This window comes from Microtus oregoni, unplaced genomic scaffold (genome assembly GCF_018167655.1).
Source record: "Microtus oregoni isolate MIOR12 unplaced genomic scaffold, Mior012 000029F_ref0000214, whole genome shotgun sequence".
Classification (NCBI taxonomy): domain Eukaryota; kingdom Metazoa; phylum Chordata; class Mammalia; order Rodentia; family Cricetidae; genus Microtus; species Microtus oregoni.
This window is the reverse complement of record NW_024543088.1, coordinates 7,920,762-7,939,254: the sequence shown is the minus strand read 5'-3', so window position 1 is coordinate 7,939,254 and position 18,493 is coordinate 7,920,762. Positions and strand designations below refer to the sequence as shown.

The window sequence follows — 18,493 nt, the reverse complement described above, 5'->3', positions numbered from 1 at the left end:
GAAAACAGACTTATCATAAATCAGAAGGTTTATGGAAGACAAAGAATCAAGATCATATGTGAAACTGCAGTATCCATTAAAATTCTTAGGACAAAATTCAGTACACTTGTATATAACGAGAATAAAATTCTGTTTGGAATAAAGGTGATAGAAGTTGACAGGTGCAACTTTTATACAGAGAAAAGAAAAATGCATGCTAGTTCTTGCTTTTGAACCTTATAATGGCCTGCAAAGACACTATCTTAGTCGGGAAGTATTCTGTCTCTCCACTACTGAAGTACAAAAGACTTAAAAAAAAATCAATGAAACATTCTGGTAAAGCTTGACACATGAGCTTGGAGGCTATGTGAACAGATGGTATTAACCTGTTATGGAAGTGGGAATGAAGGTCACACACCTACTCAAACCTCATTGACAAAAAGGTACATAATCTAATGCAATGTTCATGAATCATTTATGATGGACTGGCTCAAAGGAAGGACCGGAATGCTTGGTTATCTCAAGCAGAGTTCTCACAAATATCATAGGCTGGAAGCTGAGGAATGATAGGTTTTCCTGAAAAACTATGTATGAGAGAAGCAGTGTTTATGGCCGAGTCACTGAGCATGATGGAGCTGTGCTTACAGAGGAGGTGAACAATGAAGTGTGCTTCACCAGGGACTTCAGGACTGGTGTGCAGCTTTAGTGTCTTTGCAGAGCTCCATGGTAGACTGCACTCTTGTGGAACCAACTAACATTTAAGGAAAGGGTGAAGTATGGTGTAACAATTTTCCCTTTTTGATATAATTAGTTTCTGTTAATTTTGAGATTATAATTGCATTTTCCTCTTCCCTTTCATCCTTGCAAACCCTCCCTACACTCTCCCTTGCTCTGTTTCTCATTAATGACCTCTCTTTTCATTCATTGTGGTTACAAGCATATAAATATATGCATGCAGCTGTACAGTCCTAAATGTAAACTAATCATTCTTTATAGCTAGCATGGATGCTTTCCAGACTCACTGTTTGATATGGAATTTACAACAGGTATGTTCTTCCCTAAGTAGGAGTATTTCCTTAAGTCTCACAAAATTCTATGAAAAGAGGAAGGAAGTTCATAAGACTCAGCATTTAAACCATGGCTGGGAAGGCTGGAGCTAAAAGATTAATAAGGATCTTCTTCTCTCAAACTTACATAGGTGGTAAGTAAGGAGAACTGAAGAAACGAGAACCTCTGTCTCAGTCAGTTGGAAAAAAGTCATGCAGACATGTTCATGGTTCTAGTTTGGCTGAGGCTCCCATTCTGATGGGAGCCTTTGTGATACTACAGACTTCAGTTATTCCTACTCCTGTAAGCAATCCTGTACCTATATTCCTGTATTAATCTCAATAAACTCATTAATTTGAAGGAATATGAATGACACAGTTTTCCCTGGGAGGCAGATAAAGAAAGCAGGGAAATGGGGAACTGATAAATAATACAATGGCCATCTTTGAACTTTCTTTTATTTTCTGTACTGAGACAAAGGCTTAGGAGGCTTTTTCTTTCACCAGCAGGCTGTCTCCTCCAGCTGTCCAGTTTAAGACAGATACTCACAGTCAGTTCTGAACATGGTCACCTGAAGCTGCAGGTGATCACAGTTCTTGTGAGTGATCAGTGGTTTGGTCATGTTCAAAGACAGCATGTCACAGCAGTAGTCCTCACCCTCAGGCACGACAATCAGGACCCATTTCCATGACATCCCCTGTGTCTAGGGGGAATGGTTGCTCTACAGGTCCCATTTAGGAATGAGCATTCAGGGGAACTCCAACATTTTGAAATTATGAGGCTGTGCATTTGCTGCTGTGAACTCAATAAAGAAGAACCTCTCACCAAGGCTGACAGCTAAAGATATCTATCCATAGATATGGAAATATTTACAATTCCTTACTCTTGTCACACAAAGTAACAACAGTAGCATCATCTTAAAGGAATATATGACTCATCCAGCCGTGGTCTTTTGACCATGGACACAGTGCCAGGTACTAATTCCTACTTAGAGTGCAGGCCTCACCAGATCAGTAGGAAGTGAAATACACAATAACTCTCACGTCACCGTTGCACCAGTGACTTTCTCATATTCTGTATGCCCCATTTAAATGACATTTTCTTATGCTGAAATAAAAAGTTTTAATTTCATAATATCCTATTTGTTGAGTTTTGGTCTCATGGACTATTGGACAAGAGTCCTATTCAGAATCCCCTTAGCTGTGCTTAAAAGTTGGAGGATTTTCTCAACTGTGTCCTTTGGAATTTGTAGGGTATCAGGCTTCATTTTGACATCCATGACACATTTGGTGCAGTTTGTGTATGGTAGATGATAAAGAGCAGAGTTTTATTGTCTGCATGCTGAAAACAATTTTCATAATCAGCATATTTGAGACAGTATATCAAATGCCAGCATACATATGAAATACAAACATGTGTGCAAAGTAGCCCAAGAGTCACACACGTGTATTCTGCTTACCAAGTGGACCATGTTAAGGTACCCAGGCATGTAGTAATACGAGGTCAAGCTCTGACCACTCAAGCTAAGTTATGGCAACCACTTGCATTACAATACATTTTCAACAGGACTTATAAGCTGGCTCAAGTACTCTAGATTTTGTGGTCATTTTCTTGGGTCCCAGACTCATTTCTTACTAAGTGAAATAATATTTGTAGTGTTCCATAATTCCAGCTTTGAGTGCCCTTTTAGTGATTACATTTTTTCCAACTCTAAATTTTACAAATGCTGCCAAGGAAGTGGGAAAAAATATGCTATGCTCATTGAAAACTAAGACATCCCAGGTACTGTGGATGCTATAATGATAGATATGACTGAAAATTTACCATACACATACCAGCTGAATCACTCGTAAATATGCGTACATATCATAGTGAGTTCACTATGCTGAATCACATATATGTCTGCATGAGTTTGTGTGAAACTGTTATCATTGCACTTCATGTAATAGATGATTCAGGGAATGAGCTTAGTTAACCACCAATATATCTAAATATATGGATAAAGAAAACATAATATGCATAAATAATGCAAGATAATCAATCAATGAATAAAATTGTAGAAAAAATTACACAAGTCTCAAGTAAATTGTTGCAACTATGTATCATTAAGTCAAAGAAATAGACAACTCTCCAAATTACAAATAGCACACGTCTTCTCTCATAAATGGAATCTAGAAAAAATATAAAAGGAGGATGAAAAAAATTGCAGAACTGTGAGGACAAATGTTTTAGATGGAGTATAACAAGGACACAAGGGGGTGTATACAAACACATTATTTATTTTATAAAATTAAAATGTACAGAATAATAAGATTAATTTTGTACTTACGATATGCTACTTCCAATCCTACTATATACCACAATCTCTGTTCTCTTTCAAGTTTATCTTCTTTATTCATGCATTGCTATTTTTATACATAAATTTGTATATACATATGTTCCTAAATACAAGGAGACGAATCCATATGAAGTAACAATTCTATATGTTTTCAGGCATGTCCATTGGTTCCTGTACAATCAGTTTATGTGTTTCTCTCTGGAGAAGGTCACCCCTCCCACTCCCTGCTTTCCTAAATGACTAGAGGTCTTTGTTTGATGTTATTGCCTTGTAATTTTTCCTTCTCCAGTTTTGCATGCCCATTGATATCTTCCAACTATAACACACTGATTTGAACCACAATTATACAAAGTTTAAAGTAATCAATGTAGTGTGTCATTCTCTGTCCTACCAGCTCATCCATGGAAGTGTTCACACTTACGATACTCTACTATTAGAGAATAGACTATCAGAAAAAAATGCAATAAAAATGGGACAAAATGTAACGGTTTTGTTGCAAAGTCAGAAATTAAAAGACTTGAATTTTAAAGCAGGCTAATATTTATTTAAGAATCACAAAAAAATCACAGAAAAATAATGTTTATATAGAGTATAACCTCATTCCATAACCAACCATATTCCAAGAAATTAAATGTGCATCAAAATCTGAACTAGTGTGAGATTGGCTGTTTTTATCATACATTTTCTTAACATACAGTCAAGAAATGTTATAGTTCAATTTACTCCTACTAGAAATGTTTACCTATTTATAGTAATTATTCTTGAATAGCATGTTTACAATGATATATAAATTCCGTTTACAACAAATGTTTGATGACAATAAAGTTCAAATCTGGATACAATGTTTCTAAATTTCTAAGAACCGCATAGCTGTCTAAGTAATGACTAAGATTTGAAAATTAATTGAAGGATGTGAGTCTGTAAAATAACTTGGCTAATGCATGAAGATCTGTACAATGAATTAATGTGAGGTATACTAAGAAATTTCATGAAATGTACCCATTAAATGCATTTTGTGATGCTTTCTAAGACTTGAATTTGTGTGAAAGGACTTGTCACATTCTTTACATTTAAGGCTTGTCACCAGTATGGAGTCTGTGGTGAATGTGAAGAGTTTTTCTATGGGTAAAGGACTTGCCACATTCTTGACATCTGTAAGGTTTCTCACCAGTATGGAGTCTGTGATGAGTGTGAAGATATGAGACCTGGGTAAAGGACTTGCCACATTCTTGACACCTGTAAGGTTTCTCACCAGTATGAATTCTTTGATGAGATAGAATCGTTGAGACCCACGTAAAGGACTTGCCACATTCTTGACACCTGTAAGGTTTCTCATCAGAATGAATTCTTTGATGGTTATGAAGATTTGAGGCCCTGGCAAAGGACTTGCCACATTCTTGACATCTGTAAGGTTTCTCACCAGTATGAATTCTTTGATGAGATAGAAGAGTTGAGGCATGGGTAAAGGACTTGCCACATTCTTGACACCTGTAAGGTTTCTCACCAGTATGGATTCTGTGATGAATATGAAGATTGGAGAGCTGGGTAAAGGACTTCCCACATTCTTGACATCTATAAGGTTTCTCACCAGTATGGATTCTGTGATGTCTCTGAAAAGCTGAGGCCCAGGTAAAGGACTTACCACATTCTTGACATCTGTAAGGTTCTTCACCAGTATGAATTCTCTGGTCAGATTGAAATTTTGTGTGACGGATAAATGACTTGCCACAATCTTTACATTTGCCTGCCTTCTCTTTGGAATTAATTCTCTTATGCATAGTGGGGCATGCATATCTGTTGAAGCAGTTTCCACATTCTATATAATTGTTTTGTCTCTCTTCATTTTGATGATTTATATCATGCCTCCCTTGTTTCTGGTCATGCTGAAACAAAAAGAAGTTGTGTTACAATCAAAATCATCCTTACAAATATCATGTATGTATGGGCTCTTAGGAAAAACAGACTTCTTCTATGAACTTATATAATGAGAATAGATATACTGTGATTTGATTTTTAGGAATTTGTCCCTTTAAGAAGAGGATTCTGGAAACTCTTCTTCTAAGAGTTCCTAGGAAAGGCTTTAATAACATCATTGAATGTGTAACGTTTCTCATGACTGAAAATTCTCTGATATATTTTCATTCTCATTTGATTGAGATAAAATTCTCATGTTTATCTCACAAATAGCTTGTAACAAAACGTAAATTTGGTGAGAAAACTCTAATGAATGTTTAATAGAATACGTGTTATTCAGTTTTTAGGTTTCTAAATATTCTTTGTAGAAAAAAATGCTTTAAAATTTCTTTGTATTTTTTTACTGAGGAAACTGCTTCTGAAATTGTAAGCGATCTAATGTGAAAGCTTTCCAGATAAGGTAGAAATTACTGACCTTTATTTCTTGTACTGCTTAGGATGGCTGATGAATAGAGATTATTTCAATCATGTCATAATCCTTTCTCTTTTTTTTCTTCACCAAATATTGAAATCATCTCTAAAAGAAAGGTTTTTAAGTCACTACTTACAGCTATTCCTGATACCAACTTCTGGATACAATCTTGTCTATTCTCTTGTGAAAATAAGTCTTCTGTTTGATGATAATATGAAACTGGATGAAAGACAAATATATAGTTATCTGAATTAGTATAGTTAGGTGAAACCTTTTCAAAAATATAAGTGACACAATTTTATATATATGTAGACATATATGCAAGATGGCATATTATATAAAATAAACTTCAAATCATTTATTCTAATGAAACAATCTTCTTAATGTAAATTGATAGAATATTTTTATAACATATATTAAGTACATTATAAAAATGAAAAGATTGAGTTTATGTTATCTTAGAGGTTCCAATCACAGTTTTAGAATGATAAATGGGATTATGGTGGTTTGAGTGAAATGACCCCATTTAATCAGATATCTGAATACATAGTCTAATGTTGGTGGATATTTATGGGTAGGATAAAGAGGTATCAACTTACTGGATCACCTATGCCTTGAACACTGGCTTTAAGAATTTTAAAGCCTTCTAATAACAACAGTGAGCTATCTACTTCCTGTTGTGATTCTAGATGGGACCTCTCACTGCTGCTCTAGCCCCTGGCCAACTGCTACCTCTGATTCATCGTCATGGATTTTTCTTCTATATATTGCCTTTATCTTGGAATTTTATCACAGCAATACATAAGAAGTAACTAATACAAAGTCTAAAACCCAAGTGCAAAAAATTACACTCATAAAATTGAATTATCTTAATGGATTTAACACATCCGTACAATCCCTTGAAATGAAAAAATTGAGTAATATTAAGAAATTAGACAGATTCACAGAGACTACAATTGGTGAACCTAAAGAAGCTAAATAAGAAGGTGAACCCAAGGAAAAACATATAGTTATCCTCTTGGCTATGGGAAGTAGACAAAATTGCCGGGGAGAAAATTGAGATCATGTGGGTGGCGTGGGAGGGGGATAAGGGGAGATAGGGAGAGAAAAGTGAGAAGGGAAGGAGGGGGGATCTTGGGGAAACAGGAGGATTGGGATAAAGGAAGATTGGACAGGGGAGCACGGAAGCACAATTCTTAGTTAAGAGATCCACCTTAGGGTTGGCAAGAGACTTGACCCTAGAGCGGCTCCCAGGAGCCCATGGTGATGTCCCCATTTAGTCCCATGGGCAGCTCTGGATAGGCAACCTGAAATGACCCTATCCTATAGCAATACTGACGAATATCTTGCATATCACCATAGAACCTTCATCTGGTGATGGATGGAGATAGAGACAGAGACCCACACAGGAGCACTGGATTGAGCTCCCAAGGTCCCAATGAGGAGCAGAAGGAGGGAGAAGATGAGCAAGGAAGTCAGGACCAGGAGTGGTGCACCCACCCACTGAGACAATGGGGCTGATCTATTGGGAGCTCACCAAGGCCAGGTGGACTGTGACTGAAAAAGCATGGGATAAAACCGGACTCTCTGAACATGGCGAACAATGAGGACTGACGAGGAGCCAAGGACAATGGCACAGGGTTTTGCCATTTCATGTTCTGGCTTTGTGGGAGCCTAGCCAGTTTGGATGTTCACCTTCCTAGAAATGGACGGAGGGGGGCGGACCTTGGACTTTCCACAGGGCAGGTAACCCTGACTGCTCTTTGGTCTGGAGAGGGAGGGGAAGAAGAGTTTGGGGGAGGGGGAGAAGGGTGGGAGGAGGGGGAAGGAAATGGGAGGCTGGGAGGAGGCGGATACTTTTTTTTCCTTTTCTCAATAAAAAAAGAAAAAAAAGAAATTAGACAGAATATTAATTAATAAGGAAAGAACAAATGATGAACTGGAAAGAGTTACTTCCAGCTGGTCAACAGAGAATCATGTATACCCCAAGGAAGAGATCCATAAAATATCAGACATCAAGGAAATTCACTAGGACTGATCTTTTTCATCTGAGATATATTTTCTCTTTTTCTTATACAGAAAATAGATGTTTTCATAAAATATATTCTGATGATGACTTTTCATCCCTCAAATGCCCTGAGATCATCCCTATCTTTATTTATGTCTGAATTTACCCAATTTCAGTCACTTCTTCGAAAATAAATAGGCATCTAAAGAATAACAATAAAATAATATAATAAGAATCAAAGAAGTCAGATAGGATCAGAGAAGAATGGGAAATAAAGAAAAGCACAGTATTTATAGAGAGAAAGACACACATTTGTACCCGGAAAATTGCATAAAATAAAGCAAAAGAAAACTCCAGAAGGTGTAATGTACATAAAGATTCTGTATGGTCAAAAATAAAAATAAATAAATTCCCAAACTATACATTATGGGTGGTAAAGAATGTACAAAAATTCCATTGAGTTGTGTTGGTGATATCCTTCAAGTGCTGGTTACGGGGAATTCCTGTAAGTGTTACTTTTATCCCCACTGAGAATCACTTGGAGAAAATTTATTTGTTCTTTGGGGACTCATGGTCTGTTGGAAACAGCCTAGGTAAGATTAGAATTAAATGCTCTTATTTTTCAAGATTCTTTTACAAAATGAATGTAATAGATGAGTGGACATAAGTTAGTATCTACAATTTTATTTTTTGATCAATATATCTGTTTTTTAGCCATACCATTATTATACAAAACCTACTTATTATAAATGTAGTATAATTTAAAACTCTGAATGGTATATTGTTTATAGTTTTATTTTTCATGGTTGTATAAGCTATTGTGAGGTTTCTGTTTGTTTGTATATATATGAGGCTGAAAACAGTGTTTTGGGGATCTGAGAAGAGTTGTGTTAGAATTTTGATAGGGCTTTTCACTGAATCAGTATATTACTATATCTATTGACCAATCCTTGAGCAAGTGTATTTTTCTATCTTCCAATATATTCTTCAATTCATTTCTTCAATGTCTTAAAGTTTTTATAAAGGTCTTTAACTGTTTTAATTCAAATTACCCAAAACTATTTTTGAGGTTATTGTGAAAGGCCTCATTTCCCTGAATTCTATTTAAGTCTATTCTCATTTGTATATAGGAAGGATACTGCTTTTTGTTAGTCAATTTTGCATTCCTATCCTTGGTGAAAGTGTTTCTCAGCTGGACAAGTTTCTTCATAAATTTCTTACGTAAAATCATAGCCTCTGCATATAATATTCTTTTGATTTGTTTCTTTGCTATTAATCACTTCTAGATCTTCTTTATGTGTGTTCTTGTTCAAGCTAACATTTCAAGTACTGTATTGAATAGATATAGAGAGATTAAGTCCACTTACATTGTTCCCTTTTTTTATGGAGAGGCTTTGAATTCTCTCCATTTAGTTTGATGTTGGCTATACACTTTCTGCAAATTGCATCTTTTAAGTAGAGGTATATTTCTTGTACCCCTACTATCTCCAAGACTTCTGTCAAGAAGGGGTGTTAATATTGTCAAAGGCTTTTCTGCATCTAATAAGATGAACTTCTGGAATTAGACTTTAAGTTTCTACAAGTTTATATTTATTGATTTTGAATTTTTCATCTATCCTTACATGTCTTGACATAAAGCCTATGGTAGATTTTCTTTTTGATATGTGCTTGGATATAGGATGCAAATATTTTATTGAGGACTTTTGTATATATGTTCATCATGAAATTGACATATATTTCACTTACATTTTGGGCGTATATGTGGTTTAGGTATCAAGGTAACTGTCCTCATGAAAAGAATTTCACAGTGTTCTGCAGTTTTTATTTTGTAGAATAATTTGAGAAGTATTCATGTTAATTCAAGAAGTATTATTAAAAGATAGAAGGTACCACCTACTATCATTATTTTGCTTAGTATTAAAATTACTCTTAATGTCCTATTGATATACCCACAGACTTGCATCCCTAAGCCTTTATTCCCAAATTCTGGCAGAATTTGACAATTAAAATTGACTCACAGGTGGACATGGTCCAAACAACAAGATAATATTTAATTTGAAGAGTATGTTTATAGCACACTTATTCCATGGAATGTTCAGAGCTCATTCAGGACACAGTGATGATACATAACAAGACATGCAGTCATGAATGACTATAAGAAAATAGTGCTTTCTGTACACAACATGACAGTTGCCCATATAAACTCAAGTGATTAGGATAGAATGGATCAGACCTGAGAAACCTCAAGCCAGTTTAAAATCCTTGGGAGACAGAAAGAAAGGACCTGGAGAAGCATGCCTTGCTGAGAAGCTACTATCATCTTAAAGATTTTTGGAGAAAAAGAATAATGTTGATTTTCAGAATGTGAAACTCGGGGTGGTAGAGATGGCTCAGAGGTTAAGAGCACTGACTGCTCTTCCAGAGGTCCTGAGTTCAATTCCCAGCAACCACATAGTGGCTCACAGCCATCTTTAAAGATATTTGGCGCCCTCTGATGGCCTGCAGGGAAACAGAATACTAAGAATACTGTATCCAGAATAAATAAATAAATAAATAAATAAATAAATAAATTTAAAAACAAACAGACAAACAAAAGAATGTTAAACTTCTGGTTGTTCAACCATATTGTAGGCCATGTAGGCTCAACACTCCGAATTTTATGAAAGTTTTAGATTGAACTTTGTGATTGAAAAAGAAAGAAGCGGAAAAAAACGAAAAATGTCTGGAGGAAGTGGAACATGGGAAGAGTGGAGAGTTGAATTTGGTCAAATGACACTGCAAAGTATTTTTAAATCACTAATAAAAGTATTAAAAGTAAAATATTGTGGATATATAAATTTGTTTCCCCAAACAAATTCCAATGCAGATATAAAACACAAAGGAAAACAAGTGCTTATACAACATTTTTTAGATATTAACATATAAATTTTGATAGTCAGAGATTAGTAGGTGACATTACATTAGACCAATAATGTGTATGACCCTAAACAAGTCTTAATTTCTAAAGAATATTTTGCAGAAATAAAAAGGTACCTTTTAAGTTCTACAGTATCTGACATAAATAATGAACTCTACAAGGTTCCAAAATGAATATGATTTATATTTCCTGATTTTATGTGAGACTATACAACAGTGAAAACCATGGAATTCTGTAATGATCACAGACGAACAGACATGAACAGGTACAGAGCAATACTCCTTCAAACATTGTAAAACATTTAAATGCTAATTTTCATTTCAATATTTCATTTCAAGGACTGGTAGAGTTCAAAGATATGGCAACAAATCATTTTACTTCTACTTTATACCATAATTCAAGTTAATTATTAAAAGTGAATTTTTAGGTTATTTTACTTATAAAGTATTTGGAATAATCATTAAATGTGAATTTTTACATAATTTTAGGTAGAAATATTTGTGCATCTGTTACAGGGAGAGGGAGCCTTTTGTTCCCCCTTCCTGGCTAGCTTACACCCGAAATAATCACACAAAAACTGTATTAATTAAAACACTGCTTGGCCATTAGCTCCAGCCACCTATTGGCTAACTTTCACATTTAGATTTAACCCATTTTTATTAATCTGTGTTCACCATGAGGTTGTGGTTTACCAGGAAAGATTTAGCATGTCTGACCTGGTGTCTCCATGGCGACTCTCTCACGCTGACTCTGCTTTTCTCCTCCCACAATTCAGTTCTGTCTGTTCTGCCAACCTAAGTTCTGCCCTATCAGGCCAAGCAGTTTCTTTATTGATTAACCAATGAAAACAACACATAAACAAAAGGACTTCCTACACCATGCATCACACTTCAGGGCAGAATTTCTCCATGCCCTAGGTTTCCCACGTGTGCCAATGCTTCATTCTGCCTTACCTTGTTCAATGCCTTCTGTCTCTCCAAAGTTCACGTTCCAGGGCTCTTTGCTTTGTTCAAGAAACCTGATCAGGTCTGGTTTTGACAGTGAAAGACCTGCATATAGAAGAGACCTATCACCATAACTTGGGATAACAATAAAACATATGGATTTCTCATAAACCATCATACTGATTATATAATATGGCCTATAATTTAAAATTCCAAATATGATTTTTTATTGCTATCTCCAAATATTTTCACACACTCAAAAGCATTTTTGTTACTATTGTATACCTTGAGTTTCCTTGTAAATTACTACTGGATCAAATGAAAACACATTATGAATCATTAAGATGCAAATTAATATATAATCTATGATGTGTCTGAAAAGTAAAATGTATTATGAAAGTTTGAATGATGAATGTTATCTCCAGGAGTCAGGAATATATTGACAAGATAAAGTTACATAAAACATTGTGTCCTACATAATGAACTCCAAGATTTTTATTAAATTGGCAAATGAATATGAGGCAGACAATTCAGACATAGATGTAAAACATACTTGTAGGAAACAATTATGATAAAGAAGGAATCATGAAAGAAAAAAGTCTCACCCACAGAGACCATGTTACTGTAGTTCTCCAACATGACTTCCCTGTACAAAGCCCTTTGTGCAAAGTCGAGGCAGTCCCACTCATCTGGAGAGAAATCAATTGCCACATCTTGGAATGTCAAGATTCCCTGTCATGAAAGGAAAGAGTTTATCAAGTGTCCATGTAAAAATTTCTTTACTTAGACTAAGGATACAATAGTTCATCACAAACTTGATGTGTTCTTTCTTAGCATTATTCTAAAAGACATACTCCAAAATACTGTGTATACTAAAAATCTGTGTGCTGGAAATATTAAACAAAGTAAGACAATTTAAGCTGCAGATTTACAAGCTAACTTGGGGTATGTGAATGGGAGGCAGATTATCTTCATGTGAAGTTCCAGAGTTCACCCTTGCCCTTAATTATCTATCCTCATAGCAAATTTTTCTTTAGAAACCACAGGTTGAAGAATCATGAGCTGTAAATTTGCAACCATGAGGGCCTACACTGCTGTCAAATAAAAATATGTCAAACATAAGATGTGTAGCAAAGGCAGAATTTCCATATTCACGAAAGAAGCAGAAATCCTTAATGAATATGATTCTAATGACATCAGTGGGAAGATCATGGAAGGACTGACTCCTTTTTGTGGCGAGCTAGAAAGAGACTGACTTCTAAGGCCCGAATAAGTGCTGGGGACACTTTGTGCAGATACCTAAAGGAAAAGTGAAGGATGTAAATTGTGTAGCTGATACATGGCTTGGATCAGCTGACATCCAAAACTGATTCTCCTCTACAGAGTCCCATAACTGCTTCAAGAACACCAGATGAGTATGAACTAAAGTACAATAAGTTACTCAGCAAATTTTCCAAAGAATTAATAAAAATACCAGCATATTGTGGCTAAACAATTTTGTGAAATGCAATCCCATAAATTTGGTATTCTAGATTAGATGTAATATTACAAACAGCACCTTACCTTTCATCAATTTTTTTTCTACATGAATCATCAAGGAAAAGATAGGATAAAAAGGACAAACCACCAAGAACATGCCCTAATGGAGAGTATAACTATATTATTCATCATACATTTCCCTGTTGTCTTTTTCCTATTTTAATTCTTTAACATATTCAATATCACTTAACTACATCTTAAATATTTTTTATGATTTTTACTGTTTCATTGTTTAATTGTGCTTTATGATTTTTTCTATATGTTTCTGTAGTATACTATTTTTTTATATTTTTCTAGTCACATCCTGGGCAGATGTGCTGTTTACTTGAAGACACCACAAATGCAAGCCCAGACTACTAAAACCAGCAAAGTTTTAAATCACAATGGACAAACAAGATAATCCATGAGAAATCAGATTTAAACAATATTTATCCACAAATCCAGCACTACACAAAATACAACAAGGAAAACTCTGACCAAACAAAGCTACCCGCACACATACAAATACATGCAACAGATAACCTCACACCAATAAAACCCAAAAAGGGAAACACATACTTTCATCAAAAATAACAAGAATTAACAAACACTGGCCATTAATATCTCTTAATATCAATGAACTCAATTCACCTATGGAAAGTCACAGGCTTTAAGAGAATGATTATGAAACCATGATCCAGCCTACTTCTTTATACAAGAAACATGCTTCCACCTCAAAGACATATATTAACTCAGAGTAAATGGTTGGGAAAAGATTTTCCAACCAAATGAACCTAAAGAACAAGTGGGTGTAGCTCTTTTAATATCTAACAAAATAGACTTCAAACTAAAATCAATCAAAAGAGATGAAGAAAAACAGCTTATACTTATAACAGGACCAATCCATCAAGGTGAAGTCTCTATCCTGAACCTCTATGCCCCAAATACAAGAACACCCACATATGTAAAAGAAACTTTACTAAAGATTAAATTGTAAATCAAACCCTACACATTAATAGTTGGGGACTTAAACACCCCATTCTCCCCAATGGATAGGTAAAGCATACCAAATCGTTAAGAGAAATAAGAAGACTAACAGATTAATGAATCAAATGTAATTTACAGACACCTATAGATCATTCCACCCAAATACAAAAGAATATACCTTCTTCTCAACACCTCACAGAACCTTCTCTAAAATTGATCACATACTTGGTAGCAAACCAAATCTCAACAGATACAAAAAAATGGAGTAACCCCAGGATCTTATTGGACCACTGTGGTTTAACATTAGAATTCAACCGTAACACTAATTTCTGAAAACCCACTAACACATGGAAAATAAACAGTGCTCTACTGAAGCACCCCTGGGTCTTGGGGAGCTATAAACGAAGAAACCAAAAACTTCCTAGAATTCAACAAAAATGAAGGCATAGTGTACCAAAACCTATGGGACACTATGAAAGCAGTGCTAAAAAGACAGTTCATAGCATTAAGTGCCCACATAAAGAATGTGAGGAAAGCTCACACTAGTGACCTAATAGCACACCTGAAAGCTCTAGAACAAAAAGAAGCAGACTCATGCAGAAGGAGAAGAAGACAGGAAATAATCAAAATGAAGGCTGAAGTCAACAAAATAGAAACAACGAAAACAATACAGAAATCAACAATGCAGACAAACAATTATCCAAACTAATCAAAAGGCAGAGATAGAATAGCCAGATTAAGAACATAAGAAGTGAAAAGGGGCATATAACAACAGAGAGTGAGGAAATCCAGAGAATCATTAGGTCATACTACAAAAGCCTGAACTCCACAAAATTGGAAAATGTAAAAGAAATGGACAAATTTTTAGATAGATACCATCTGCCAAATTTAAAACAAGACCAGGTTGACAATTTAAATAGATGTACAAACTGTAAGGAAATAGAAGCTGTTATCACAAGCCTCTTAACCAAAAAAAATCCCAGAGTTGAATGGTTTCTGTGCAGAATTGTACAAGAATATCCAAGAATAGCTAATAATTTTACTAAGCAAAGTGTTCAACAAAATAGAAATAGAATGAACATCATCAAATTCTTTTTCTGAGGCTTCAGTTACCCTGATACCAAAACCACACAAAGACACAACCAAGAAAGAGAATTACAGACCAATCTCACCCATGAACATTGATCCAAAATTACTCAATAAATTATTGTGTACACCTTTAATTCCAGCACTCGGGAGGCAGAGTCAGAGGCAGATGGATCTCTCTGAGTTCCAGGCCAGCCTGGTCTACAAGAGCTAGTTCCAGGACAGGCTCCAAAGCTACAAAGAGACCCTGTATCAAAAAAACAAAAAAGACTCCCCCTCAAAAAAAACCTGGCAAACTGAACCCAAGAACACATAAAAAAATCATCCACCATGATCAAGTCAGTTTCATCGCAGGATGCAGGGATTGTTCAACATATAGAATTCTATCAATGCAACCTACCACAAAATAACCTGAAAGATTATCATATGATATTCTCATCAGATGTTGAAAAAGCATTTGAAACAACATTATGATAAAGGTCTTGGAGAGAACTGGGATACAAGGAACATATCTAACCATAATAAAAGCAATACACTAAGACAACAGCCAACATCAAATTAAATGGAGGGAAAGTCAAAGGGATTATACCAAAATTAGCAACAAGACGAGGCTGTCCACTCTTTCCATATCTATTCAACATAGTTCTTAATGTTCTAGCTAGAGTGATAGACAACAAAAGGAGATAAAGTGGATATAAATTGGATAGGAAGAAGTCAAACTTTGTTACTTGCATATTATATGAGAGCATACATACATGACCCCCAAAACTTTACTAGGGAACTTCTACAGATGAATAATAATAATAACAACAATAATAATAATAATAATAATAATAATAATAATAATAATATTAAAGGATTCAAGATCAACTAAAAATAATTAGTAGCCTTCCTATATACAAATGATAAAGAAGCTGAGAAATAAATCAGAGAAACATCACCCTTCACAAAGGCCACAAATAACATAAAATATCTTGTGGGTAACACTAACCAAACAAGTGAAAGTCCTGTTTGGCACGAACTTTAAATATTTGAAGAAAGAAATTGAAGAAGATACCAGAAAATGGAAAGATCTCCCATGCTCCTGTATAGGTAGGCTCAACATAATAAAAATGGCAATACTACCAAAAGCAATCTATTGATTCAATGCAATCCCCATCAAAATCCCAAAAAAAATCTTCACAGATTTTGAAAGAACAATAATCAACTTCATTGAAAAAACAAAATAACCTAAATAGCCATAACACTCCTGTACAATAAAGAACTTCTAGAGGCATCAACGTCCCTGATATCCAGCTCTAAAAGAGTGCTACAATAATGAAATGGTCTGGTATTGGTATTAATCTGAGTGTTTGACCAATGGAATAAAATTGAAGATCTGTATATTAATCCACACAGCTACAAACACCTAATTTTTAACAAAGAAGTTAAAATTATACAATGGAAAAAAAAGCATCTTCAACAAACTGTGCTGGCATAACTGGATGTCAACATGTAGAAGAATGAAAATAGATCCATATCTATCCTCAAGCACAAAACTCAAGTCCCAATGATTTATAGACCTCATTATAAATCATACCACACTGAACCCTATAGAAGAGAAAGTGGGAAGCAGCTTTTAATGCAAGGGCACAGGAGACCACTTCCTAAATATAATAATATCAGCAGCACATACACTGAGGGCAACAATAAATAAATCGGACCTCCTAAAACTGAGAAGCTTCTGTAAATCAAAAATCACAGTCAATAAGATAAAAAGCAGCCTACTAAATGGAAAAATATCTTCACTACCCCACATCAGACAGAGGACTGATTTCCAAAATATATACAGAACTCAAGCAATTAGACATCAAAACACTAAATAATCCAATTTAAAATGGGGTACAGATCTAAACAGAGAATTTAAATAGAAGAAACCCATATGGCCAAAAGACACTTAGGGAAATGTTCAACATTCTTAGCCATCAGGGAAATGCAAATGAAAATGAGTCTGAGATTCCATTGGTCGACTTCTCTGTTTTTATGCCAGTACCACACTGTTTTCATTACTGTAGCTCTGTAATAGAGTTTGAAGTCAGGGATAGAAGAGAAAGTGGGAAGTACCCTACAGGAGCTGGGCACAGGAGATCGCTTCCTATGTATAACCCCAGAAGCACAGACATTAAGGACAACATTGAATAAATGGGACCTACTTAAACTGAGAAGCTTCTGTAAAGCAAAGGACATAGTCAATAAGACACAAAGGCAACCTACTGATTGGGAGAAGATCTTCACCAACCCCACAACAGACAAAGGTCTGATCTCCAAAATATATAAAGAACTCAAGAAACTAGACTTTAAAATGCTAATTAACCCAATTAAAAAATGGGGCACTGAACTGAACAGAGAATTCTCAGCAGAGGAAGTTCAAATGGCCAAAAGACACTTAAAGTCGTGCTCAACTTCCTTAGCAATCAGGGAAATGCAAATCAAAACAACTTTGAGATATCATCTTACACCTGTCAGAATGGCTAAAGTCAAAAACACCAAGGATAACCTTTGCTGGAGAGGCTGTGGAGGAACGGGTACCCTCATCCATTGTTGGTGGGAATGCCATCTTGTGCAACCACTGTGGAAGTCAGTGTTTCGGTTTCTCAGGAAATTCGGGATCAACTTACCCCTGGACCCAGCAATACCACTCCTGGGAATATACCCAAGAGATGCTCTATCATATGACAAAAGCATTTGTTCAACTATGTTCATAGCAGTATTATTTGTAATAGCCAGAACCTGGAAACAACCTAGATGCCCTTCAATGGAAGAATGGATGAAGAAAGTATGGAATATATACACGCTAGAGTACTACGCTGCGGTAAAAAACAATGACTTCTCGAATTTTGCAAGCAAATGGATGGAAATAGAAAACACTATCCTGAGTGAGGTGTCCCAGACCCAAAAAGATGAACATGGGATGTACTCGCTCATAATTGGTTTCTAGCCATAAATTAGGGCCACGGAGTCTACAATAGGTGAACCTAAAGAAGCTAAGTAAGAAGGTGAACCCAAGGAAAAACATATAGTTATCCTTTTGGCTAAGGGAAGTAGACCCAATTGCCGGGGAGAAAATTAGGATCTTGGGGGTGGGGTGGGATGGGGGTAAGGGGAGATGGGGAGAGAAAAGGTAGAAGGGAAGGAGGGGGGATTTGGGGAATCAGGAGAATTGGGATAAAGGAAAGGTGGATAGGGGAGCACGGAACCACAATTCTTAGTTAAGGGAACCACTTTAGGGTGAGCAAGAGATTTG

The 18,493-nt window shown here is 35.6% G+C and overlaps 1 protein-coding gene across 1 annotated transcript in view; it reads right to left on the bottom strand.

Moving 5' to 3' along the window:
• The window catches only part of LOC121464658 (zinc finger protein 420-like), a 148,818-nt gene that overhangs the window by 13,877 nt on the left and 116,448 nt on the right, over window positions 1-18,493 (bottom strand). The window contains 6 exon segments of the mRNA XM_041677683.1: window positions 4,364-4,437; window positions 4,439-5,247; window positions 5,887-5,969; window positions 11,629-11,724; window positions 12,225-12,351; window positions 12,876-12,918. Of these exon segments, the coding sequence (XP_041533617.1) occupies window positions 4,364-4,437; window positions 4,439-5,247; window positions 5,887-5,969; window positions 11,629-11,724; window positions 12,225-12,351; window positions 12,876-12,918 (1,232 nt within the window).